Raw genomic sequence first — 27,838 nt, forward strand, 5'->3', positions numbered from 1 at the left:
ACGTGCAGCGTACATACTTCCCCATTGATCGTGTGCGGTGGGACCTGGGGCTTAGTAAGTTCCCTCCTCTGTCAGCAGCATATAGCAGTGGCTACACACGCTGGCCGGACATGCCAGCAAAAGCCGCCTGGCCTCAAAGAGAAGACAGTCCTCCGCACAGGCATCTAGGTTCTGGAAGCAATTCCTACATTGTTTTCTTTTTTAAAACTATAGTTAAAAATGTAATAGTGCTCCGAGAGAGAGAGAGAGAGAGAGAAAGAGGGAGCCCTTCCATGCACTGCGGGCCTTTCAAAGACCCTGAAGGAACACTTGTGTCGACAGATCACATCCGCAAGAAGGAGTGAGGTCGCCCCAAGCTTCCAGTGGGGGATTAGCTCCTGCAGAGTGTAAAGACCGGAGTGTGTTCATATTCTTTTCAGAGGAAATTAAAAAAAAAAAGCGCCTAGGAATAAATGTTGAACAAGTCTTCCCACTGCTTGCTGTGTCTCAGAATATGAAGCTGAGGTGCAGAATGTGAGACTTGAGGGCCTTGCGGGAGCTGCTCTGGATTAGACCCTGCCTCAGGGAGGCCGGCTCCTTTGGATTTTCAAAGAACAGCAAACAAAAAGGGCCGCCTCTGTACAGTGCCTCTCCTCCCCGCCATTCTACTGAGAGGAAACTGGATTCAGCCTAAGGAGCACCCTGCTCAGTCCTTTATATATGTGGCCTTTGGGATACAAGGATAGCATTTAATCCAGCAGGAATATCCCGTGTGGGCAAGTCCTCAAAGGAAGTGTGCTGATCGTATGCAAAACCTCAGGCCCCAACTTGAGCTTCAGAGGACAGGAATTCATTAGTACACAGCTCAAGCATAAACCTTAACGAAGGCACCCCTTGGGGTAACTACAGCAGAGACCCTGAGCTGAGGGGGGTTAGGTCAAATATGGTCGAGAGCAGGCAGAGTTCCTCCCTCTATGCCGAGAGAGACACTGGGATTGGGCACCTTCCACAAGTCTGAGTACAGGAAGAAACTATTGTGTCTCTGAGTGTCAACTAGAAGATCATTGACTCCAAGCCAAGGGTCAAGGAACTGTCTATCTTCAGACACTGTGAGAACAGTATGCGCCTTGCTACAGCCACAGAATGTTTATCCTACCTGCCAGACAGACATAAAGATGCTGAGTCAAGAACCTGATATAAAAATTGGCCTAGGGCTAGGGAGATGGCTCAGTGCCTTGCAAACATGAGGACCTGAGCTGGACCCCAAGTAAAAGGCTGGGCATGGTAGTACACATTTATCAACAAATCAGAGGTGGAGAAGGTGGCCCATGGGATCTGCTGAATCGGCAAGCTCCAAGGCAATGACCCTATCTGTGGAAAAACAAAAACAGACAAACTAAAAAAACATGGCTAGTACCTGAGGAATGATATTCAAGATGTCCTCTAGCTTCAACCCGCATGTACATGCATGTATTCTCTGTCTCTCTGTCTCTGTCTGTCTGTCTGCCTGTCTGTTTCCCCCTCTGTCTGTCTGTCTGTCTGTCTGTCTGTCTCTCTCTCTCTCTCTCTCTCTCTCTCTCTCTCTCTCTCTCTCTCTCTCTCTGTCTCTCTCTCTCATAGAATTCTAGAGTAAGCAGAGAAGAAATGTCCACAGAGATAAAGGTAGCAACCCACTGGAAGTGTATTCTCTGAGAAGATTGACAAAGGAGGAAGGAGACTGGAGGCTGTTTTATTGGCTCTTGGGAGTATTATGTGCCACTCTAGCACATCTTGTGTTCATCCAGGACATATAAATTCTTCACTCACTATCCTAATTTTCGAACCTGTGGGAGGTGGACATCTTGCAGATGGGTTTTTCTTTTCACTGCAGGAGAACCACTGCACCCTTGGCTGTAGCCTGCTTGAACTGGACTTTAGTCCACATGCAGTTAGCAGTCAGTGTGGAGGCATACAGGCCCGACTGCTTCCTCCCAGCACGACTACTCAGAAGACATTCCATCCCCAGAGCTAACAGTCTTCAGTTTCCCCTGTCCTGCTTGACTCTCTAACACTGGTGATCTTCAGAAGACGCCTTAGTAAACCTCTCCCCCACAGAGCTCCACATTTCACCTTAGCCTAAAGGCTGTAAGAAGGGGTCTCCAAATCTCCCGCGCAGAGTCCTTTTTCCAGGTACTCTCGGGTCTCTATTTTCAATCCAGACTTCTGTGACTCACAGCCTCAACTATCCAATCCTCTCCTCAGCATCTCCACTTCGATCCCTCAGAGGAATCTCACCCCAGCATACTGTGACTAAAGCCATTGTGTTCACTCCCACAAGCTGGCCCCATCCCCTAGTTTAAGTGTGCTTACTTCCAGCCAGCCACCCGTGCTTTGTAGAAACCTTGACCGTCACCCAGGCCCTGATGTATATATTCCTCATGTGTTCTCATCCCTCCTGCCATCATCCTGATCAGGGTTACAGAGCACACTCAGGACTGCACCACAGGGCAGCCTTTTTGGTGTCATCACAGCCTGAATGAAGTCTTACATGTTTGCTTATTTTACTGTTTCAGTTGATCCACTTGTTTTATCAACAGTAACTTGGGCTCCTACATCAAAGTCCAGCAAGTGCTATGGGCATGCAAGTCTCCAGCCAAGAGATAATGAGGGATGTTGACAAATTCTTAGCTATTCTTCCAGAAACGTATTTTTGTCTCTTCTGACATCTAAATACATTCTCCCTTTCTTTCTTTGGTTTTTAGATGTTCTCCACTCAACCTTCTCCCATCTGTTCCCCCCAACCCCTGTTCAAGAAAGCCTTTGGTGGCCTTAAAATTCTAATCTTCTTGCCTCAGCTTTCCCAGTGACTAGGGTTATAAGTAATCACCACCATGTCTGGCTCCCTTTCTGCTTTTTTGCATGGTACCAACAGCATATGGCATACACTGGTCAGCATGGATTGGTGATACACTGAAAGCAAACATCTAGTCTCCTTGAGCTCTGGGTCAAACTCTTTTTGTCTTACAGGGAGCCATTTGTTAAATAACCAGCTCTTTGGACTGGAGAGATGGCTCAGCGGTTATGAACACTTGGCTGTTCTTCCAGAGGTCCTGAGTTCAATTCCCAGGGGGTGGCTCACAAACACGTGATGGGATCTGGTGCCCTCTTCTGGTGTGTCTGAAGAGAGCAACAGTGTACTCATACATACACAAAACAAATAAATCTCTTTAAAAAAAACCCCAGCTCTTTGATATGGAATGTTACAACTAGGAGCCGTATATAGTCTCCAGCTCACATACTGATTAATTTGTTTTCAGATAGGGTCTCATGTAGCCCCTGCTGTCCAAACTTGCTATGCAGCTGAGGATGACCTTAAGCTTATCCTTTTGCATTCACCTGCCAGCACTGGGATTATAGACATGAGCCACCACACATAGTCTTATGGGATGTTGGGGGATTGAACATAGGGATTTATTTATGCTAGGAAAGCACGCTATTCCCTGAGCTACATTCCCAGACCTTGTGTTTTAATTAGAACCCAAGTGGGTGTGGATTCTGTGTCTGTAAAATATTATATGTAGCATATTATATAACATCTATTGTATGTCTGTAATTCTAGCACTCAGGGGGCAGAGGCAAGATGATTACAAGTTCCAGGCCAGCCAGGGCTGTCTAATGAGACCCAACCTTAAGTTCAAACCTAAACAAAGGAATAAGACTCCCCAGACTCAAGGATCTTTAGCCTTGCTAAGCTGTACTTAGTGGACTCTAGACCCCTGGCCTTGGATGTGTTCGCAGGCCTGCCAGTATGCACACTTCCAGTCCCTCCCTGTATGGCTCCCACAGGTGCATGGCTGCCTTTCTCTCCGGCCTCAGCTGAAGCCTGGCATCTGTCCCCTACTGCATATTGGCCCATTTTCAGTTCCTTTATTGCTCAGTTCTTTCTCTGTCACAGAACAAGGGCTTGTGCTTGTTCCCTTTGGCTGCCTCTTCCTTTCCTCTGCACTTGCTCACGTGTCCTTTCGGGGCTTAGACGCCAACTTCCCAGCATCCGTTCTTTCTTGCAGCCCTGCACTCTGTTGCATCTAAAACGAACATATGTTAATGTTTGAACTCTCTGAAATTGGCAGAAATCTTGACAATGGACGGCAACGCCTTACAATTATAATGATTCAATTAATAGAAGTTGAGAATCGAAGCTAAGCCAATGCCTTAAAAAAAAATACTAGCTTCATATCTGTCAAAATGTCACAGTGGGAGGGACAGTGAGATTTCCTGTCCTCCTGTATGCCCACCAGTCAGTACATAACAGATGCTCAGTAAATATTTTGCAGGAGGGGTAAAGTAAGACTTGATTTTGTGGATCCTGAGTCCCTGCCCCCCAATGTTTAACTATCCAGATGTGATGAACTAATGGTTTTCCTTGACTCCATTCTTCCAAGCTTTAGACTTCACCCCTTATCTCCTAAGCTTTGTCTTCATACACTGAGGAGATCATCTAACTCAGTGTCCCCAAATGCAGAAGCCACCTGTGTTTCTGGTTATGTTATTTAGCTGTCCTCAGGCCTCCTCCGAATTGCCTCTTGGGTTTCCAGTGTTTCTGATATATCCTCTGTTTTCTGGCTGATAAGTTGTCCTGTTTAGTTAGTGGTTTTCATTGGTATAGCCAGTGAGGTAGGCATTTGGAAGCATGTTTTCTTTCAAGACAAACATCTTTATATTGAGGATTCTGTGAGAGTGTGTGGGATGCCACAGAACAGCTAGACTTCAAATATGATTGCTTTTTGAAGTTTTCCCTCCTACTCTCTCTGTGTAAATCACTTGCTCAGTTTCGTTTAATAAGACTGAATTATTTTATATACACAATGGAGGACCATACTTAGGACAGAATGGAGAGTGTGTTGTTACCTACAACTGGGAAGCTGTTTATAGTTGCTTCCCAGTGTCCAAAGAAGGAAAGTAATATGTGGAGAATAGTCTTATTTCAATCTTCATTTGCACTACTTAAATGCTGCTTTTTTTACTCTATAGCCACACAGACCCATATAGCTCTGATTATTATACATACTTTCAGATATATAAATTTGATTTTTTGTTTTTACTTAGCATTGATAACTAAAATTACAAAAAGTCATTGGCTCATGAATCTGTCTTCTTTTTTCTTTATGTGGCCTTAAAGATTTAAAACATTAAAAAGCTTAGCCAGGTTTGCTGCTCTCCTACATGCTGACAACCTTCTACATTTCCTACTCTGTGTTCCTTTTGACTGGCAAATGCTCACGGTTGCCTGCAGACTTGGGGTATGCTTTGCAGTTCCTGGATTAGGGCTGAAAATGCCAAACATTTAGGCTCCACCCAAACCTCTGATAATGCTCCTGTTTTCACTTTTAATTATGAATGAAAAGCCTTTCACCGTTATCTTTTAGAATCTGTGTGAGAAGTAACACAAAGAAAGATTTTTTAAGTCTAAAAAAAGTCTAAAACTTCATATTGATTACACAACTTTTACCCCCGAAGGCCAAATGATACACAGCTTTTATGTATGAAATCTAGACCATAATTTGAACACAGGCACACACGTATATAACATGTATAGTTTGATGTACATGCCATACTCGCAAAGCTCTGGACTATCCGTAAAAGTGGCCTTTCTCTGTTTGAAACACAGCTAGTGAGCAGGGAGGTATAATAGGAACTAAAGATGAAAATTTGCTGGATCTCAGAAAGCTAGGGCTTGCAGCCCAGGTCTGTCCTTACCTAACAATGAGCAAGTTGTTGGCTCTTTCTGGGCTGCTGCTTTGCCACTGGACAGGAAGTTTGGCTTAGGTCAGCGATTCTTATCCTTGACTTCACTTCAGAAGCAGTTGGGGGACTTTAAACAATATAGTCAGGCCCTTCTGAGAGACTCGTTTGATTTTTAAAAATTCTCCTCTGTAAAGCTACTGCCAGCGGATCACACTCCAGGGTCTTTGCTCCCTGGGATGAGATGAGCTGTGCTTCAGTTACTGTAGACAGGTCTGTCTCCTAGGTTAGATATGCTAATCATGTGACTCTTCAGAAGAACCCCAGGTAACATACCAGCACCCCTGTACCCATATGTGTGATCCCTCTGTCTCCTTATAGAGCTTCCTAGTTCCCACACCACGACTGCTGTCTGTTAGAGTTGAGGATGCTCATGTTGTGAATGGAGCTTAGCCATGGCTGTGATGAGGCACAAGAGAGCTCCAAGTTTGCTCCCTACCATAGCTCTGAGCTATCGCCCAATAGCCACATAAGTAGCTATAGCATGCATGACTTTGTTTCTTGCCATAACCAATCTTTTGTGAATCACTGTCTTCAAAATTCTGCATATTTTTCAATAAGATCTTTCACCACATTTCTCTGGCTGGTCTAGAATTTTCTGTGTAGATCAGACTGGAGTAGAATTCACAGAGATCTATTGTCTCTACTTTTTCTGCTGCCCCCAAAGTGCTAGGATCATAAGTGTGAACCACTACTCAGTTTAATCTCCTTGACTCTGAAATGACCAATACACACACACACACACACACACACACACACACACACACACACACGACAAAATACTTATTTGTAAAAGCTTTAAGCCTTTTGCATATGTTCTAATCACTTTTAGACCCATAGAATAGCCAGTTAATACTTGATAAATATTGTTATCAGCAGTAAGATATTTTAAAATGAAGCCAAGAGCAGTGGCTCATACTGGAAATCCTAGTACGCGAGAGGCCAAGGCAGAGTTGAGGCCAGCCTAGGCTACTGGGTACTGTCAAAACTAAGGTAAAATAAAAATTAAAGGTAACAATAAACTAAAAGTATTCACATTCTCCCGTAAGAAAACCTTATCAGTTTGGTCTTTCTTCTCTTCCACTTATCACCCAGCAGGACCATCTGCCTCATTCCAGTCTTGTCTCTTCTACAACAAAAAGAATAGAGCCATGATGAACAATTTGATATCAAACCTTAGCTTCCTACCAGGAGGAAGATGAGGCCCCTACAACTCCACTGATATTGGGCGCTCACCTCTTTCCTAAAAGCCATTGATGCATTACGTCACTCCATTTAAGTCACTCTGTCCTTGGAGTGACCGTTTCATGGTTTTCCAAGGAGTACATCATGGGTTGGCTGTTACAGCCATTCCTACAGGCACAATGCTAGGAAACAGTGGAGTTAGAACCCAGGCCACCCCCATCACACTGCCAGGTACCTAATACTTTTAGAAGCATTGCTACCACTGTCCATATTTTTCCCTAGGAGAAACAGGGCACAAAGTTTGCCTACGATCACCATCATTAATGAAAACCAGAGTCAAGATGGGAGCCTAGGCCTTCCTAATTTCAAAGCCTCCGGCTCAAGCACCATAGCTATTACCGCCCCCTTCCTCTACCCATCTGTCAGTCAAGCCTCTCTCAAGCCTCCTCCCCACCAAAATCTGAGTAGTTTTATCCCCCTCTACTCAACACCAGCCTGTGCCTATTCCCTGGGCCTTAAATAACGCTAAACGCATGGCCAGCATCCCACACCTGCCATGGCAACCTAGCTCTCTTGATCTTCACTAACCTGCCAGGCTTCTCCTGTCTTCAGGTGTCTATACTCTTCTTAGCTCTTCAGTCAGATCTATAGTGAATACCTGTCCTTCTGGGAAGCCTTGGTGTTCCCTACCTAATGCAGTAGCATTCATCCCCAACCCCACTCCCCTATCTCTCTCACATCTGCAGGTCTCTAAGCATCATGCAGTGAGGACTACCATATGTCTTGGGCCATAATTGTATGCATGTTGAAGGCAAAGACCATTCAGCAACAGCCCTGAGTGTATACTAGTCGCTTAGTAAACTGCCATTAGATGAGTTATTAATTTGTGATAAGCCTGATTTCCCCTCAAATGATCTTATTATGCTAATTTGGGGGCCATCAAAACACAATTTTACATTTGTTTATTTATAGAGATGTCTTGAAGTGTGTGTTGTTGCGTTTATTTAAGTGCTAGTGAAGCTGACCTTCTTAAACTCTGACTATTCTAGTGAATGTCCCTTCCACGGTAATGGAAGCCATGTGCCGACAAGATTCCCTGCAGCAGCCCTTCAACAAGAGCAGCAAGCTTTCTCCCTCGGGCCAGCAGCGCTCCGTGGTTTTCCCACAGACTCCCTGCAGCAGGAATTTCTCTCTGTTGGATAAATCTGGGCCCATCGAGGCAGGATTTAACCAAATCAACGTGAAGAATCAGAGGGTCCTGGCGAGCCCAACCTCTACCAGCCAGCTGCACTCGGAGTTCAGCGACTGGCACCTCTGGAAGTGCGGCCAGTGCTTTAAGACTTTCACGCAGCGCATTCTCCTGCAGATGCACGTGTGTACGCAGAACCCCGACAGGTGAGAACCAGGGCTTGCCTTCCCGGAGCGGCTTGGGGGAAAGCAGAAGCTGAGGTGCTTGCCCGCGGGGTGGAAGGTGCCAGAGTTCTATTAGGCATCAGCTGTACCTCCATTGTTTGTGAAGGCTGCACAGACAGCTTGGTGGCTGCCCAGAGGCATCTGCACGCGCTATCCAAACTTTAAAAGGGAGCGAAAGAGAAGGAACATTTATGAATATCAGGGGTGGAAAATGAGGTCAGGATAATCAGAATCCCCTCTGTCTTCCAAAGATAATATAGCTGGCTGCCGGGCGGCTGTCACAGCTGTTTCAGAGTTCACCTCCAGTGTGCTGTGAGTATGAACTTAATTAAGTACTAAGAGGTAATGAATTGGAATTTTTTGCTTAGTACTATTTTTCTTTGGAGCATGCAAACCCATAAATCCTGCAAACCTGTCAAAAGGAAATACCCACTCGGCTAGTGATGTGGAGGAAAACAGATGCCACTTATTCAATAAACTAATATCCACACAGAAGAAAAATGTTGACTAGATACCTCAGAGTCAAAGTTGGTTTGAGAGTTTGTCAATATGGAATTTTATGGCCATGAACTGAGGATGAAATTTAGCTGAACAAGTGAATTAAAATTTCAGGTACTCTGACGAGTGGCCCAGTAGATATAATGGAACTATTATTTATGAATCAAAACTGGTTTATTTGACAGTCTTGAGAGCTGGGAGCGCAAAAGACAAAGATCAAATTAATTCAGTAGGAAGGCTCCTTGTGTTTTATCTCTCCTTCATGTCCTGTGAGAACTTGATTAAAACCAAAATATCCAAGAAAAGCCTAGGGAAAAAAATCACTTTGAATATAAAAGTCAAAACCAATTTTTTTGGAGCTAGGATTAGATATCTGGAAGTAAGATTCCTGAAGTGTTTTCTTAATCGTGCCACTGATGAACCATAATGTAGTAAGACTCTGTCTCCTAAGACAGACACTGAGCTCTCCCCTCTCGGCTCCGTACCACACAGCAGCATGCTTACCACACAAAGGATAAGGGAAAGAGATGTAGGAGGGATGGGGACACTCTAATGTCACTCTCAGGGTATGTATACACATCTGCATCTGCACACATTTTATTTGTGTCATTCTAGAAACTGCTTGCTTAGCCTCAAGCATTACCGTAACTAATCAATATGGGCTCTAGGTGTGCACCCACAGACTGTGCTATGGAGGTGAAACATAAAAGCCAATACATGATTTTTATTTTCCCTGCAGAAAGGCTTTTCTTAAAAGTTTGCAGGCATGTATGTATAGCCCCATGACGCTGTCTTTCTTAGCTTTCCCTTCATTTTAAGACATGTTTAAAACCCTCTTGTAAAAACTGAGTTCACATGTATGGGTGTGTTATTTGCAAATTGTAGTCATAGTAACCAATCATGCACAGGAAAATTAAAAATAGGTCACAGTTTCTGGATTTTTGAGTGTCATATGATTTCATGTTCAATAGCACAAAGGAAATGAAGATATTTTATGGTAAGTAAACACTAAAACGGCCTGTTCTGTCTGACCCAAGTTTTGCCCAGAAAATTGCATGTCATGGATTAAGTCTCTTGAAAGTTTGTCCTGTAAAATACATTCAGCACCACGATTTAAGACATCTAGATAATTAGCTTACATGAACAAAATACCTCCAAGGGAGATTGTTAAGGTTAATGATGATTGTAGGCAAATTTAGTGTGATTGGTAAATCCCTTCGTGGTTTGAGCCCCTTCTGTACTAAATTCTGATAGGTTCATGAGCTGAAGTAATAGGTGTTTATGATGAAGGATACTGATCAGGGTGAGGTCATATTACTTAGGGAGCGGGTTTCGGATTCTTCCCTAAGCTTTGTTGGTGAAGACAGGAGAGGTAGTTGACATCACTCATTAATAAACTAAAGAGTCAGGACTTGAAGAAAGCCAGACTCCTTAAAGGGATGTAATACAATACAATGTTTCTTAGTAACAATGACGAGACAGTTGAATTACATCATCAATTTCAGATTTTTGAAGAGGAAATAGAGATGCCTAGTCACTTTGATCTATTAATTTTATTCTAGATGAATGATTTCTTTTTACCCTATATGAACTTAACTCTTTTCTGTCTGAGAACATGAGATGGGCTCTTTATAGCAGAAAGTGTGGAGATAGGGAGATGCTCTCCATATCCAAACCACACAAGGGAAAGCTAGCTAGGAGAACTCCACACATGGCATGATCCAAACGTGACAGTCGTTCGTGATGGTTGCTAAACTTGGAAACTCATCCATTCTATCCGTGGAAGCGCACCTCTGCTAAATAGGACATGATCTTTGGTGACTAGCTTCATAGTTGGATATTTGTGTTTCAGAGTTTGTGTCCATTCATCCATCGCCAGGTGTCCCTCATACCTGTGTAGCACCCCTAAAAAATATAAAAATCTACACTCAAATTCCTTACAGAAAATGGTGTGGACTTTGCATTCTCTTGTATGCTTTAAATTATCTTTAAATCACTTATAAAATACCCTAGAGAGTTGTAAATACCATGTGAATAACTTTTATTCTGTATTGTTTAGAACCACTGACAAGAAAGATCTGCACATTCTGTGTAGGCACACTTTCTTTCTTTCTTTCTTTCTTTCTTTCTTTCTTTTTTTCCCCCCCCCGGAGCTGGGGACTGAACCCAGGGCCTTGCGCTTCCTAGGCAAGCGCTCTACCACTGAGCTAAATCCCCAACCCCCCTTTTTTTTAGTAGTTTTCTTCCTCTAATTGGTTGAATCTGTTAATTAGAGATCTACATCTAAGGGGTTGGGGGAACAACTGAACAGTAGAACAGTTTAACAGAAGCTATTTCTCCGTTCATGGAAAACTCGTAGGAAACTCTCACCAGAGAGACCAGAGGACAAAGTCAGAAGGTAAACGAATTTGGAACAGACCCCTAAATCAAAAGTCTAAAAGGTTTTGTAGTCTACAGAGGATCTGCCTACATTTGAATTTTCATCAAGGAGAAAGTATGTTTGATATCTGTGATCCTCTTCGTGTGAGGTGCGATTCAGAAGTATAAAGGAGAGATCCACAGATGCCCTGTGTGTGGCAGCATCATCACCTCTGACTTACACACCATGAATGCAGGAGGAAAATGAGTTTGATCTGGCCAAAGAAGAATCAAAACAAAAGATAGATTCATGAAGGTCCACTCTTTGTTGCTGTCTCTGTCTCTGTTTCTGTCTCTCTATTTCTCTCTGTTTCTCTCTGTCTGTCTCTGTCTCTGTCTCTCTCTGTCTCTCTCTGTCTCTCTCTGTCTCTCTCTGTCTCTCTCTGTCTCTCTCTGTCTCTCTCTGTCTCTCTCTCTCTCTCTCTCTCTCTCTCTCTCTCTCTCTCTCTCTCTCTCTCTCTCTCTCTCAGTTTTGTTCTGTTGCTAACAAGCCAACAAATCCTCAGCTCCTCCTTTTCTCAGGCTACCAACTCTTCTCTGGGTGACCCAAAAGAAGTTGTTGGAATGTTGACCAATCGAGGTTCTGTTTACAGAGATGATAAGCATTTGCATTTCTATATAAACTGAATGTCTGAGCCATGGCAACTTGACTTTGGCTGGGACCAGGAGGTAGATAATCTCTTCTCTCTTCTGGGATTTTGCTGCAGAAACATTCCATAGGGTCCAGAGAGAGAGGGACTCCAAGAATTGGTGAGCAAAGCTTTTGATCACAGTTGATTATTTTCTGAATGATTTTGTCTTCATAAAACATGTATATATAATATTTATCTCTATTTTATACCACTTTTCTCCCCCTCCTCCCGTTCTTGGATTGTTTGTGCCACTGGGAGAAAGTTCGCCTTTAGCGCCCAGGCACACCATCAGCTGTTTACTATTGCATTTAAGTGTCACTGATTATAATTGGATAGAACAGTGCTAATTGGAAAATGGGTTTCAAAGGCTCCGTCTGGTGGGAGGAGGCTAGAGGTCACTGTCGGGGTGTCTTAAAAGGTGTCTTGTTGCATTCTCTGCCTCTTGCCATGAAAGTGCAAAGGTTATCTTCATTCTCCTTTACAGTGTTCTGTGGACTCTTGGGTTGAACACTAATAATACTTTCGAGACTCTTCTTACATTGAGGTAACCTCTTCCTCCACATAGCGAGCAGTGACTTAAGTAGGGCCCCTCGGAAGTCTCGCATGACTTGGGCTTCCTGTCATGGAGCAAGGAGAGGGTGTAGCCCCAAGTGAACGACTTTCATCCTGGAGGTATTCATGCTATAAAAGGAAAAACCAAAGGACGATTAATAATTTTAAACCAAGCTACACTTAATTTCATTAAACGTTTTGGCCTTTCCCTATGTATACCAAACCGATTACAGACTCAGAGCAAATGAATCGCACATTTCAATGGTGTAATCTTTGGCAGAGGAGTTACTAGCGACAGAGAATGTCAGGGGACTGAACGGAAAGGTCTCATTGCTTTCGTTCTGCTTAAAAGAATCTACCAGCAATGATTTGTGCTAAGTCCGTCTGCCCACACTCTGTCTGCTTCGTGGTTATTTTGTAAATGTGCATGTAGCACTCTATAGTTTTTCATGGAGCTTGGGTTTTCCTGGGTTGGAACTAGCCACATGAAGCTATTTCAGTGTTGATTACTGTAAATCAAGCAAAGGAACACTTCAGTTTCTCGGTTACACCGATCCATTCTCAGATGCTCAGATGCTCTTTGTAGCCCCATATCAGACTGTGCAGCTCTTAACAGTCTCCACTTTCCTGCTTTAGATCCCAAGCAGCCAACCAGCTGTGCACTGTGAGATGCTATTTCTTTACATTCGCCTTGAAAATGGTGGGAGTCTATATGCGCAGGATGCGATAAGAGAACCCAGTGCTTTTGAAATGCTTCCCAATTACAGTGAAGTAAGATCCTGGCCCAGTGGAGCTCAACACTTGCCGATGTCTGTATATGCTTTTCTGGTGTGACACATCAAACAGAGATGCAATTTTAGAGTTCAGATAGATTCCTTTCAAAAGTTTGATCACTTTCACCTTATCTTCTTGCCAGACTTTGGAAAATTAAAGGGGGTGTTGGGGTGTGTGTAGTAAAATTCTCGGCGTACTAATGTAAGGACCTGAGTGCTAATGTAAGGACCTGAGTCCCGTCGTGAGCGTCCATCTGAAAAGCCAGGCATGGTGGTACACACTAATTTCTTAGTGCTGGGGAGGCAAAGACCAAAGGATCCTGGGAACCCACAGACCAGCCAGCCACATCTAGTCAGTGAGTCTTGGGAACAGGCTGTCTCAAAAGAGATGGATGGTTCCTGAAGAACGACACCACATATACACACACATACACAGAACTCCCCACCCAGGTGTAAGCGAAATGTTGGCCACATGTACACACATACACACATATACACTCCCCACCCCACCCCACCCCAAGTGTAATTGAAATGTTGGTAATGGCAGCTCACTCTGTGTTCTGAAATTCCTGTAGTTATTTGAGAGATAGGATGTGCTGTAGAAATATGTACCCATATTCTAAATTCCTGTGACCGGCTGTCGAAAAAGAAATTGTAATTTCCCAAGATACTTTCTAGGCATCCTTTGTACTCATTTCTGCTCTTACTGTATTCCTAAGTCTGCCCTCGAATCCTTAACTACAGCCAAGTCATTCGCTCTCATGCTGAAGTCGTACCCTGCTGCTGACTGATCTTCTCAGCCATGGTGGCTGGGGAAATGGCTCAGTGAATGAGAATACTTGTTCTTCCAGAGGACTCCAAATCCCATATTGGATAGTTCACAACTGACTGTAACTCCAGTTACAGTTAAACAGCAAGCAAACCTGGGACCGTTTGTTTTTGTTGTTGTTTGTTTAGTTTTTTAAAAGACAGTGTCTCACTAAGTTGACCAGGCTGGTCAACTTGCAGATCTTGAATTTAAAACCTATATCAGTCTACCAAAAGTTGTCAGCCTGGAATGCCGGTTGTGGCTTCTTTTGCTCATGTGAAAAAAAAGAAACTCTGAGAGTAGAAGAACATAAAGTTTCAAAGCACACCATCTACTAACTCTCTCTGCACCTTTGTAGATCCTTCCCCTACACACACACACACACACACACACACACACACACACACACACACACACACACACTTTGGATATCCTAGAACTCACCATATAGGACAGGTAGGCTCAGAATTCACAGAGCTGTGCCTGCCTCTGTCTCTCACTGAAGGTGCAGGCCACCACTCCCAGCGTCTTTGGTATTGTCTGTCTTTATTTGAAACAAAATCTTGCTGTGTAGCCCAAGCATGGTATTTTCACTTACGATGTCTACATTTTCCATATATTTCTACACGGAAAGAGACTGTTATAGTAACAAGGACTCACTTAAGTGATTTCTCCAGATCCTCAAAAGAACCAAGCTGGGCCAAGATGAGTGTCAGCAGACTCAGAAATGACTGCACGGTACCTAAAAATGAAAGGCTATAACTGCTTTGTGAAATTCAATAAAGCAAGGTTTGTACCTATATTCTGATATAGGATTTTCTTGTTATTCAGCATTCTCCAGTTTTGACCGAAGCACTAAGATTGTCTGTCTTTAAGAGTATATGGGGGTCAGAGAACAGGGACAGGGAGAGAGAGAAGGTGCATGATGGGCAGGGAGCTAGCTGTGACCATCATGCAAGGTGGCATCATACTGGAAATGCTATGATTGGCAAGCCTCTTTGGGGAACATTGGATGTTTTCCCCAAAGCAGGAGAAAGATATGATATGTGAAAACAGAGTCCAGGGAAGCTGAATGACCATCCCATAGCTGAGTAGAACCTGAGGCTAGGTAGACATTCCTCTCTATTCCAGGCACTTCTCTTTCACCAAGCTGTGTTCCACATAGTCTTAAAAACTGTCCCATAGTAGCTGGTGAAATGGCTCAGCGGTTGAGAGTCCTTGCTCATTGACAGATCCCCAAATTTGGTTCCCAGCACCCATGTTGGACAGTTCACAACTGACTGTAACCCCAACTCCAAGGTATTTGATGGCAGCCACAGGTACTCGTGTATACACGCATACATGCACAAATGTATGCACATACATGCGCACATGCACACACACACACTTACACAAACACCTCTTTTTTTTTCTTTTTTCTTTTCTTTTCTTTTCTTTTTCTTTTTCTTTTTTTTTTTTTTTTTTTTTTGGAGCTGGGGACCGAACCCAGGGCCTTGCACTTGCTAGGCAAGCGCTCTACCACTGAGCTAAATCCCCAACCCCACACAAACACCTCTTAAGTGATAACTTTTAAAGCCTTTTCCACAGACTCCCTAGCAAGTGCTCTCTGGCTGGTCCTAGGCAGAAATGATGTTCTAAGGTTTTGCCCCCTTTCCCTTGATGACAGAATTCTACATCAGCCTTTCACATCTTCTCTGTGAATCTTGGCCACTGTCACTATTAGCATAAAAAGGATGGATTGACTTCTGACTGCAGGGAATAAATCACCCCAACTTTTGACAGAAGAGTTAGAAAAAAAAAGGAAAAGATGAATTGGTTTTATTTAGTGGCTTATTGTTTATAGTGATAGCTATTAAAATAGATAACCAGAGGCTAATAAATGTTAATGGTCCCTTCACTATTAGAAAAATCAATTGTCAGTGAATATAGCATATATTAATACATTATTTTGTTTATGATCCTCAATAGCATGTAAAAAAATTTCATCCCCAGAGAACTATTTTCTGAGAACTCTTTTTAAGGTCAACATTTACTGCCAAGAATAGATTTGCCAGGAGGATATTTTTCTCGGCAGGCAATTTTAATGGCTTTCAAGACGTTATTTTATAATTATAATAAAATGCATGTGTAATTTGTCAAGATTGATAAACTTCTTCCCAAGGACTCTTATGTATTTCTTTGGAACCTGTTTGAGAGCATTAGATAGATTTCTAAATGTAAGTAATTAAAATTGTATAGTATTGAGTTATTGACCAAGGCTGGACTATTAATCAAGCTAAAAAATTCTACAATCAGTGCTCAGCGTGCTGAAGCCTGGTAAAATAATAGTATTTGTGTTCAGTGAGGCAAGTAGCCACAATTAAGCACTTCGGGTGACAAATGAGAGGGTACACTTTGTTTTGCACTTAATTGAATGGTTGTACAGGCTCGGTCACCATTGTCTCCCAGCCCTTCAGTTTGGTGTCTGGTCATTGGCGCTTCTGTATTTGTTAAAGGCAGAGCAATTAAGTCTGCTTCACCATTGGCTTTCCAAATGCAGCCAACGTCTGGGCTGCACACCAGGCTCAGTGAGTGCGGTGAAGATCCTTCAAGGCAGACTACTAATTTCCTGAACAAAAGAAAAATTTGATAAACAAATTAGAGAGGCCTATCAAGGGATGATTTGAAATAGCCTCAAATAGGGACAGGTCCTCGGGTTTCCTCTCACTCACTGGATTCTGCTTGAGTAAGCAGAATAACTTCTGGAGAGAAGACAGAATTTGAATCTATTTTATGAAAACTCGAAATTGAGCTGCGAAGACTGTGCTCTGATAATCCTGCTAATTATGAGGTATTCGTCACAACTTCCTCCCACTGGCATTTGCATCATGGTCGCCTCCCTGCAAGCACAGTGACATTTGTCACTTCTTGCTGCCATAAATCATTCCTTGCAACCAGATTCAGCAGGGGAGGTGAGATTCAAGAAAAAGACACAGGGAGCTGGAGGGGTGACTCAGTGGCTAAGGTCTGCTGCTTTTGCAGAGGACCCGGGTTTGGCTCTCAGAACCCACATGGCAGCTCACAGCCATCTGTAATTCCAGTGCCAGGAGATCTAACACCCTCTTCTGGCAGCAGGTGCACGTGTGCACATATGTACATGCAGACACTCAACACACACACACTAAAAAAGGAGAAGGAGAACAGGACTCAGTAGATAAATATTTAGGGTGGGTGAGAAGTCAGGATTTCTTTTTTAAAGAGAGACACACATCTGGTACAGGTCTGGGATCATCTTGGGCAGATCGGAAGGCAGTTTAATATTTATGGAAGCGTGCGTACAACTTGGACTCTTGCCCACTTATTTCCCTGACACTTGAAGTAAGGTTCAAACGCCCTCTGATGACCTCAGCATCAATGGCTTATATCCTTTGAGGACATTTTGTCCTCAGTTGTCTGTGCCAAAACTGTGACAATAGCAATTGCTTCCCCTGTCCCACTCAGAGGATTACTGTAAAGATTAAAGTAGGTAATTGGTTTTAAAGCACTTTGAAAAGTAAAGGATACCAGGGAACCATAAAAGACAATTATGTATTTTCTGTTGTACTTTTTGGCTTAATTACTCCCGTGCTTACATCTGTAAAGCTTACAGAAATATGCCGGGTTTTGCCAGTGGAGAGATCAAGACCATCAACTATCTGCTCTTGACATAGTATGATTAATACAGATAATGCTTATCTGTGAGTGGATGTGTCTCAGCAGCTCTGCGAATTTTGTTCCTGTGACAAGTAGCAGAGCTCAGCAGCCAGTGTTCTAAGCCTGTCTTTAAAGAGTATTGAATGTCACCAGCATCACGGCCTCTTTCCCCTCCGTGCTGCCTGACTTAGGAAGCCATGACCAGACACTCTCTATTTGTTTCAGACCCTACCAGTGTGGCCACTGCTCGCAGTCCTTTTCCCAGCCATCAGAACTGAGGAACCACGTAGTCACTCACTCCAGTGACCGGCCTTTCAAGTGTGGCTACTGTGGCCGTGCCTTTGCTGGGGCCACCACCCTCAACAACCACATCCGGACCCACACTGGAGAAAAGCCCTTCAAGTAAGTCATGGCTAGTTGTCCATCCTTTTTTTCTTACCTTTCTTGGAAGCTGGCAGACACTTGCCCTGCTCAGCCTGGCTGTAAGGGGTTCTCCTGGGTTTCTCAGCTGACATTTGGAAGTGAAGTCAGGGAAGCTGCACTGGTCCTGTGTCAAGGTTTGCAGTTTCAGACATGAGATACCCTCTGGTGCCTCTTCTTTCAACAGTAAAGCAAGAAGGCCTGAGTGGCCAACTTCAGTAGTCTCTCTAAGTCTCTCTAATTCCCGTGGGTCTGTGCCTCTGACTTCCAGTCCATCAGCAGGCTCCCACAACCATGAGGAGAATGGTCACCGTTTAGGATGGTTGAATACTCCTCTTGTAGGATGTCAACCCCTCAGGAAACTAATGACTGTTTCTTGTCATTTAGTAGAGTGTGAACCTATCATAGCAGACAACTCATGGTGCTTTAGCCTAAACTTTGGAGCTTAATGTCATCGATTGGTGAAAATTATGACAAAAACAAAGCGCATATTGACGTTTTTATTATCCAGAGAATGTGGGTAAGGGCATTTGAGCAAGATTGTGTTTCAACATATAATCCTTTCATCAAAGCAGCCGGCATTTGAACTACACAAAATGGCCCATCCATCTATCCATCCATCCATCCATCCATCCATTTATACAATCAAAATAAATTCTGAGTTTTCCATTGGTCATCCTACTAGGCACAAGAGATATGAAGGTGAATGAGACTCCGCCCCTTTCCATCTTTACTTTGAAGACCTCACATTCTAAAGGGAAGCCCAATCAATCAATCAATCAATTAATCAATGTCATACCATAGGATGAAAAGTATGACAAGATGTGTATATACAATGTTGAGGAGTATCAGGGAAATGGAATCATCAGCTCTGTGTGGGATACAGTGCTTAACATGTGTACTAAAGGATCATCAGGAGTTTGCCAGCTATTTCCTGGAGTTCAAGCCACACATTAGGCTATGGTCTCAGGATAGTTGGACCAATGAACTCTTTTCTCTTAGCGCTTTTACATTTCTATTCATTTTCTGTACTTGCTTTCCTTACTTGTGAAAGAAAATTTAAAAACGCAGATGGCCAGCCATATTTACCTTCTGTAGGACATGCTCAAGCAGGACAGGAAGTGATTCTGGCAGTAAGAGGCCAAGAAGTTTCTCATTCTGTGCTCATCCCGAGGCCAGGTACAGCTCATGGTAACAGTGTATTGTTGGTCCTGTCACAAGGATCTGCCTGCCTCACTGCTCTGTCAACCGAGGGAGGGGTTCATAAAAGCCTGTTGACTTTTACCTCTGTCATCCTTTTTAAAAAGTATTAATTAATTGATTAACTATTTTTGTATGCATCTGCCTATATGTGGGCATATCCATGTCATGGTGTATGTGCAGAAAACCAACTTGTAGGAGTTGGCTCACTCCTTCCTTCTGCCATGTGGGTCCTGAGGATCAAACTCAAGCTGTCAAGCTTGGTGGCAAGTGCCTTTACCTGCTGAGCCATCTTTCCAGTCACTCACTCCATCATTGTCACCTGTGTTCCTGAATGGTTTGATTTGCTATCCTAATAGTAAAAAAACAGTGATGAGTTTTTTTGTCTGTGTACTTGCTTACTGTATAAAGTCTTCTGGCTAAGTGGTACAGGACGGTGCCTAAAATAATCAAGCATATCAACCAAGCTCTGTCCCTGGAGGAGGATGCAATAGTCCAAAGAGGCCATGTTTCTCTAGTCCAGAGAGGGGCTAGTTGGCTTGTCCCCATCTTAAAAATTCCCTGCCTTGGGTGTTTGTGGCCTGCCTGATGGATGTTGTCATCAGGCCCAATTCTCAAGGGCTCACAGGTAACCAGATAGGAGATAAGAGATAACTGTGCCACTTTGAGAGAATTTGGGAGGACTGAGGACCGACCCCATTGGTCTCTTATATTAGAGAAGGTAGCCGAATGGATTCAGTGCCAGGAATCAGATTGATTTTTATCTTGTTGCAGTGTAAATAGATTTTGGTAATTAATTGAAGCAGTTTGAGGGTCAAGATGGGAAATAGATTTCTATTAATGTTAAGGTGTTACTTATGTGTAACCTCGTTGACTCCACTCAATTTTTTTCCTTTAACATCCTGTTTTTGTCATGTTTCCAATAGAGTTGCCATCTTAATTTTAATTCATCAGAGTAATATTTGAAGTGCTTTAGTAATTGTCTTTCCCCTCCTTTCCAACACTATCGTCCTTTTGTTCATGCCTGCTCTCAATCTGGGAATAACAACTGAACAAAGGTCTCAAAGCGGACGGGTTGTTGATAACATTCTATCTGGCTGTTATAGTCTGGTTTCTTCTTGCTTTTGGCAAAATAGCCATGTGTTATTTCAGGCATTTAAAATGACCAAATATATGTGCCCAGAGGAGAGCTGAGTGCACGCTTTGCTCTGAAAGTGCAAGGTTTAAACATCTCCTGGGAACTGGAAAGCCATACCCTTTAGTGTATACATGATCGTTCAGGGTTGCAGTGCTGCAAAGGAGTTTGAGAATCTTCTAACCCAGCCCCTGGATATCCAACCCCTGGACCTCTGTAAATATTATGAAGATATCCTTTTACAAGCTTATAAAACAAACATTTAAAAAAACTTCTTCTGTTGCAGATTAGTCAATAAAAATGGTTTCACCACCACAGTTAATTTTACTGCTCCAACTAATGGGCATTGGCTTAAACAATGTTGCAGAGGCCGAAAAGAATCTTGTAAAGGGGCACAGCCTAAACTGTAAGCCCAAGACAGCGTCCACATAGATGACCCAGTGGCTTCATCCCCAACTCGTCCCCTTAATCTGAGAGGTCATCTCCAGGATAAACAGAGACCAAGTCTGCTGGTCAAGAAAAGTCATTTCATTGTACTTAGTTAGCTCTGCTGCTCAAGACTTAGCTAGAGGGACAGGGAAACCATTGGCCTCCCAAGGGGGCCAGACAAGTGATAGCACAGAGCTAGGATTCCTGCAGGTTTTGCCTCACATCTGATTACCTGGACTCTCCCCGGAAGAACCTATGTCCTAAATTCTAGGTAGACCCTGAGCCTATTAAGAGCTAACCTAGGGGGTTGGGCATTTAGCTCAGTGGTAGAGCGCTTGCCTAGCAAGCGCAAGGCCCTGGGTTCGGTCCCCAGCTCCGAAAAAAAGAAAAAAAGAAAAAAAAAAAAGAGCTAACCTAGGCTGAAGACTTGACATTTCTAAGTTAAAGCTTCCCCATAAGAAAACAAACAAGCAAAGGACTGGATCGAAGGCTTTAGCGTTTAGTTTGCTATGTGAAACTGAAGCCTCGGGACACAAGGAACAAAAGCTCATTTCAGGAACCGGCAATGGTTAGGCGCTGTACTGCAGTGCAGGTAGTTGGTAGAGGGGTTAGAGGGCTCTCAGTGAGGACTCCTTTCTCCTGCTCTTGTGCTAAATGAGCTCTCCCAAGATTTCGGGTAGAGGATGTATTTGACCTGGGAAGCTCCACAAGTAGGCCAGGACTTGCTCTAGGAGACTCCAGTGTTTTTAAGAAGCAAGGGAAAAATAGTCACCATGATGTTTTAGCCTCCAGTAAAAAGGAGTATTTCTCAGAGGGGAAAAAGCAAAGAAACAAAAGAGAATTCTAAAGTACACTCACTCTTTAAGCAAGACATAGACAAAAATCAAAGCAACTCTGGAAATACACATTAAACGTTTACCAAGTACAAAGTCCTGGGCAGTTCGATCCAGTTCAAGTATTTTTATGGCACGCAGCAGATGTGCAGAAAGATTCTTGCAGGTTTTCTGTGTAGTGAGACTTTACATCATTGTGGTGTTTCAATTCAGACGGTCCAGTCAACCGCCACGGTTACAAAAGAAGGATATCAAACTGCCAAGGGAAATCAAGGCTAATTCAGACTCTCATACCTGTAGGAAGTTGGGGACTTTCTGTTTGCTGAAGCGTTTGGAAGACTTTCCACATGTATGTGTCCGTGATGTTCCCTTCAAGGCTGTGACATCAGTGCCCGTGCCAAGGGAAGGCACAAGATTGCAATTCAGGGTTAAATGGCAGCTCAGCTGAAGCCCTCCTCTGACCTCCCAGAACCAAGGTACTTGACGGAGTAGGTCTTTCTATTGAATTCCATGAAGCTGTGAAAATAATTTACAGAGATTTCTCATCTAGAGTTTAGGACAATGGATATAAAACTCGAACCCCAGTCTTATTTTTTAAAAAGATATTCTTACAGTTATATGTCTTTAATTCCCTCACTATATAAATCCACATTCCCAAACCACATAGATATTATGTCTAATAATCCATATTTCCCAAGGAGATGGAGTTCCCCAGGGTAGGATCTAAATTTAAATAATTTCTCCACATCTGCATGTTATTTTCTTCTGTTTGGTGACTAGACATGATCTTTGCCTGCAAAGGAGTGGTCTTCTTTTGAACCCCATAGCTTGGGGGAATTTGTTGATGTTTATAACAGATTGCTCTATGCACAGAAATCTCACTAGCCGTTTAAGCAAACCCCTCTTGCTGTCTTCATCCTGCATGGACATTTGAGAACCACGTAGAGATCTAGACTTCAGCCTTTTGGAAAGCACCAGGCTTCTAGTGCATGAATTCTTCACATTTTAATATACAGGATGAGAAGGGCGAAGGCACAGCCAGGCAAATTATCGTTCTTCACAATTGTTCAAACCATTTTTGCTCTCCTTGAAATTGATCCTACAGCTTCAAAATTAAAAAAAAAAGAAATATAATAATTTGAAAGTTTGTCAAGCAGTGAAAGGTAGTATATTTTAACACACTAATCCAGTAACTAATCAGTTTTCTAATAAACAATCAGCAGTTCGCTAGTGTGTCATCTGCACTCCAGGACCTCTGGAGAGAGGATGAGCTGCCCGCAGACGTTAATGAATACACCGAAAATCACTAGGTGATCAATACTTCTGAGTTATTTTCATTGAGCTGATAGGTCTGATACATTAAAGCTGACATTATACATTTGTCAAGATCACCGTGCAGTTTTTTAACAGTGGAGCAGGCTGCTAAAAATATTCCCTGAAAGACAATCAAAGAAACACAACTTCTTCATCCTGACACACTCGGCTGGCACAGGAGCCTGGGAACTTGAAAGCGGAGGCCCTCAACCTATGGGTTGCATGCGACCCTTTGGCAAACCTCTGTCTCCGAAAAACATTTACATCACGATTCTTATCAGAAGCAGAATTGTAGATAGGAAAACAGAATTATACTATATTATAGGTATAGTAGCAAGGAAAATAATTTTATGGTTGGGGTCACCATGGCATGAGAAACTGTATTAAAGAGTCATAGCATTAGGAAGGTTGAGAACTATTGCTTTAAATCACGTAGCCAAACTCCGGCCTCCTGGCAGTTTCAGGCACTTGAGAATCTCTAAACTGGATGGATGTGTTCTATTTCTCTAGCTAAATTCTGTACACGATCTACTAAAGAGGAGAGAAACAGGAGTGCTCCCCAGAAAACAGGCTGCGTGGCTTCCTCCTCTGTGGCAGGACAGTAGGCTTTCTGCAGGTTGCTTTGCCCATGCTCCAATAGTGCAGGGTCCTGAGAGCCGTCGAGGTTTAGACAAAGGTTGTTTGGGCTCCTCTTCAGTGCTCTTCCCTTCAGAGGTTGGAGGAAGTAATAGAAAAAGGATCGCCAGGGCGACTGTCCAGTCTGATCTTGCTTGAGGTAGCCCCGACAAGTAAGATGGTGATGGGGGAGTCACTGTATAATCTAGGTTGCTGCCATGGTGTGTGTGTGTGTGTGTGTGTGTGTGTGTGTGTGTGTGTGTGTGTGTCTGTATGTCTGTGTGTCTGTGTGTGTGTGTGTGTGTGTCTGTATGTCTGTGTGTCTGTGTGTCTGTGTGTCCGTGAGTGTGCTTGTGCACATATTAGGTATGGCAACCACAGAAACATTGGAGCCTCCACAAGATTGTGTGTGCATGTTATATTTTTAGTAGATTAAGTAACTAGGATGCTAGAGTGTGGGCTTTGTGGAAGACAGGAATTGACCCAGGTTCTCTGGATCACAGTCCTTTTAGCACAGGAGAGACACTTGAAGCGAAATGTCTGATTTCTCCTTTCAGATACGTGGGCCCACGTGTATATTGTATACTGTACTTCCTATAGGGTTGAGCCCCTTCAACCACCCCAGTTCCCTGATTCCCAGATTTTTCTGAGTCATCTCATTTTCACCAAAGCAAACTCTAGTCTTAGAAATTATTTTAACCCTGACTTTGCTTGGGCTGTGACATTGTAATTAGTGTTAGCAAAAAAACAAAAACAAAAACAAAAAAAAACAGTCGCCTATACCTAATTCTCCCACCCCGCCCCCCCACTTCTACCCCCACCTTCGTCTTCTACCCCTAACCCCCATAGCCCTTGAAAACGAAGGCATTGCTTCCACGAGTTTCCAAATTTTGCAATGATTAGCTTTCTGGCTGTTGTGGCTGAGGGGAGCAGAATTCTGGGTTTTAAATTAGCGGCAGGTGAAATTCTATTTGTCATCCATTTTACTGCGGGGTTACGGAGCAGAAAACTGCAGACAAGCTGGCTGCTTTGATGGCTCCCTCCTAAAAATCTCTTTTTGTTCTTTATCTATCTGAACTGACAGTGATCAGAGCTGCAGCAGGACAGGGCTCTCTGGAGAAATCACCTTCCCCCGGCCTATTGACAGGTCCCTCTGTTCCACATCAGACAGGCTTTGTCCTATCCCAGGAATCCAGGCCTTGGAAGGAGCCACCAATTAAACCTCTTGAGCCAGTAAAATCTGAAGCCGCTTTGGAGTGTCTGCTCTGATTAGTCAGGATGAGAGGAAGCCTATCACCCAGAAGGCCCCGCACCCTGGTCTCAATTTTCTCTCTTGCCTCCACCAGGTGCGAGAGGTGCGAGCGGAGCTTCACCCAGGCCACGCAGCTGAGTCGGCACCAGCGCATGCCCAATGAGTGTAAGCCGATAACCGAGAGCCCGGAATCAATCGAAGTGGATTAACTGATTGACTGGCTGGAATTAAACAGCAAGGAAAGTCATGATTAAATGTCACGGACACTTAAGCAAAACCAAAGATTTCCTCTGAACAACTTTCAATCAGTCCCAGAAAACCAAAAGCAGTAATAAAATAAGTAAGATGTTAAGAGATATTGATCCTGGCGTGGAAGTCAGACCAGGCAAGAGATTATTTATTTATGACTAGGGATGAGACAGATTTCCGTGGACAGCTCACCTGGGATGGCTAGTGTTTCCAGTCCCAACCGTGTGTTCGCTTTGTTTCTAAGAAACTTTTTAAAAAATAACTGTTATTTAATACCAAAGGGAGGATTCCTCTGCCCACAGTTGTGAGTAAGAACGCACAGGGACTTGGGACTTGGTTCTCGTCGCACCTTTTTTTCTAGTAGCATGTTTCAAGGGGACCCGTTCTATGGCCTTCCTCCTGTCTAGGCCTGGCTTGCCCGGTGTTGGTTACCCCAGCAAGGAAGGCTGAGACCCAAGCAAGAACCTGCAGCCTCAGAGGCAGCCCAGTTCCATAGTTTCCTTCCTGATGCACTTTCACATGACTCCTCCCACCCCACAGCCTGGAACTGATGCTGGAAAAGGAAGAAAATGGTTTCGGATGCAAAACTCAAAGGATGAACGTGGAGGACTTGCTTTGTCCTGTCTGGATTTCAAACACATTTAAAGTGTACCGAGCTTCATAATCCAATATACTGTTCCGAAGCAGCTAGCTGAGAAAACGTTGGTTTCAATAACATTTTAGCTTAAGAAAAATGAAAACAGAAATAAAGTTCTTTGGTCTGAGGCTGAATCTAAGGTGTTAGACCTCGAGTGATTCCATTGTCTGCGTTTCTGGGCAAGGGTGGGATGTGTGTGTAATCAAGTCTCCGCCCGCTGGCAGATTCATTGCGGGCAACGGCCTCTTCCTCACACAGGGAAGCCCTGGATGCTCCTTCACTCCCCACTAAGTGTGGCAGAATTGTTGCCAAAGAAATGAGGAGGAGAATCAGCCAGACAGGAAAACATTGTGAGAAGGTAGCCTAGAAAAGGGAGGGTTGACCCAGACTGCCAGGAGTAACTTCTGTTATCAATAGGGATCACCTTTTCCTCTCTTGAGATTGATTAACCAAAAGCAAAGGGATCCTGTATACACTTGGGGTGTTCTTTGAGTATTTGGCATAGAGCTTAACTTTCATTGGCCTTGTTGTAGCTCAGTGTAGTTGGATGGAGGTCTAGGAACTGACCTGGCATTGGGAAACTGTGAGGGTGAATATGGATTTTGGTCTATTAGCTCCCAGGAGAAACTCGGAGCCTGAGTCTATCTCCACACCCAGTTTTCATAAACAGCCCATAATAGCAACTCTGTGACATTTCTCGCCAGCTGGCGGCTAAGCACAGCCTTTGAAGTGGTGCTTTGTTTTTGAGCTTGCTCATTGTCTTCCTGAACACACACACATACACACACACACATACACACACACACACACACACACACACACAGAGAGAGAGAGAGAGAGAGAGAGAGAGAGAGAGAGAGAGAACTAATTTCATTTGGTCCTCCCGAAAGTTCTCTTTTCTCGCCTTCTAAGAACTTGTCTTGATTTTATTTTATGTGTATTTTCTGCGTGTGTGCGTGTGCACCATGTGTGTGCGGTGCCTACAGAAGGCAGGAGAGGGCGTCGGATTCTCTGGACTAGAGTTACAGGTTGTGAGCCACCACGTGGGAGTTGGGAACGGAGCCTGGGTCCTCTACAAGTACAGCAAGTGCTGTTAGCTTCTGAGCCATCTATTTTAACCTCTTCAATTTCACCTCTTCTCTATGCCTTAGCATGCAATTGCTTCGTTTAGAATAGTGTAAAACAGAGTCTCATTTACTGGTATGTAGCTGTAACAATGGCAAGGATTGTGGTCACAAAGATAAACTTGGTTAATTTTGGCCTCCTTTTCCCACCTCACTTCATTCACTGGGAATCTTCTCCCAGTTTTTGTCGCCTCTCTGTCATGGCAGTCCTCTGGTGTGTGGGCGTGCCTTTCGTGTTCACAGTTCCCTCCTGTAAGGGAGAGAGGCCAGTGTGTGTTACTAGGAAAGGTAAAATGACCGTGCAGGATACAGGCCCAACTCACCGTTGAGAAAGTGGTAGATCCGCTCCAAAAGGAGCAAGTCTCACCTGTATCCAAGGTTAGATATCTGGCTGAGCTTTCTAAATATGAGGAAGTTCATCTGTGTTCTTCTCAGTTTTTTTTTTCCAGTGAGGAAAATCAGCTTAGGCACTTGCCTCATTTCCCCATTCCACATCAGGCAATACACCAGGTTTTGATGGGAGCTCCTCCCTGGAGGTCTGGCATTGGGGAACCTTCCAGAACAATGCTCTCTACTGCTCTGATGGCTTTGCCAGCTGGTCCCCAGCTCCCACTGAGTGTGGCAGTGAACTGGACCTAAACAACCCTCTAGGATTCCCCACTGAGCTCGTTATCACTTTTGTTATTAGGGATTTTCTTTTCATGCATCTTCGATTGAATTTGGTCAGAAAGTATCTTCTGCTTAGAAAAATAGAAAATTGAATACTCTAAATTTCCAGGCGTTTTGGCACTTACAAATTCCACATTGGGAAGCCAGCTTCTCCCTGGGCAGCCTGGGTTACTGGTGTGTGGACAGGCCTGCTCCTGAAGATCGACTTGGCACCCAGAGCAAGTACAGTAGCCATGAGGGTCTCAGAGCT

At 43.7% G+C, this 27,838-nt stretch overlaps 1 protein-coding gene across 4 annotated transcripts in view; it reads left to right on the top strand.

Moving 5' to 3' along the window:
• Positions 1–25,929, top strand: part of Prdm6 (PR/SET domain 6) — a 104,187-nt gene extending 78,258 nt beyond the window's left edge. For 2 of the 4 annotated variants that reach the window (XR_015642267.1, NM_001432440.1), the window contains 4 exon segments: positions 7,995–8,340; positions 17,937–18,113; positions 22,029–22,204; positions 25,004–25,929. Coding sequence is in view for 2 of the 4 variants with exons in the window: in NM_001432440.1 (NP_001419369.1) it covers positions 7,995–8,340; positions 17,937–18,113; positions 22,029–22,176 (671 nt within the window). In the remaining 2 variants the exon portion in view is untranslated. 4 annotated transcript variants of the gene reach the window in all.
• Positions 25,930–27,838: the final 1,909 nt, after the last annotated feature.

Source organism: Rattus norvegicus, chromosome 18, assembly GCF_021556685.1.
Source record: "Rattus norvegicus strain SHRSP/BbbUtx chromosome 18, alternate assembly SHRSP_T2T, whole genome shotgun sequence".
Classification (NCBI taxonomy): domain Eukaryota; kingdom Metazoa; phylum Chordata; class Mammalia; order Rodentia; family Muridae; genus Rattus; species Rattus norvegicus.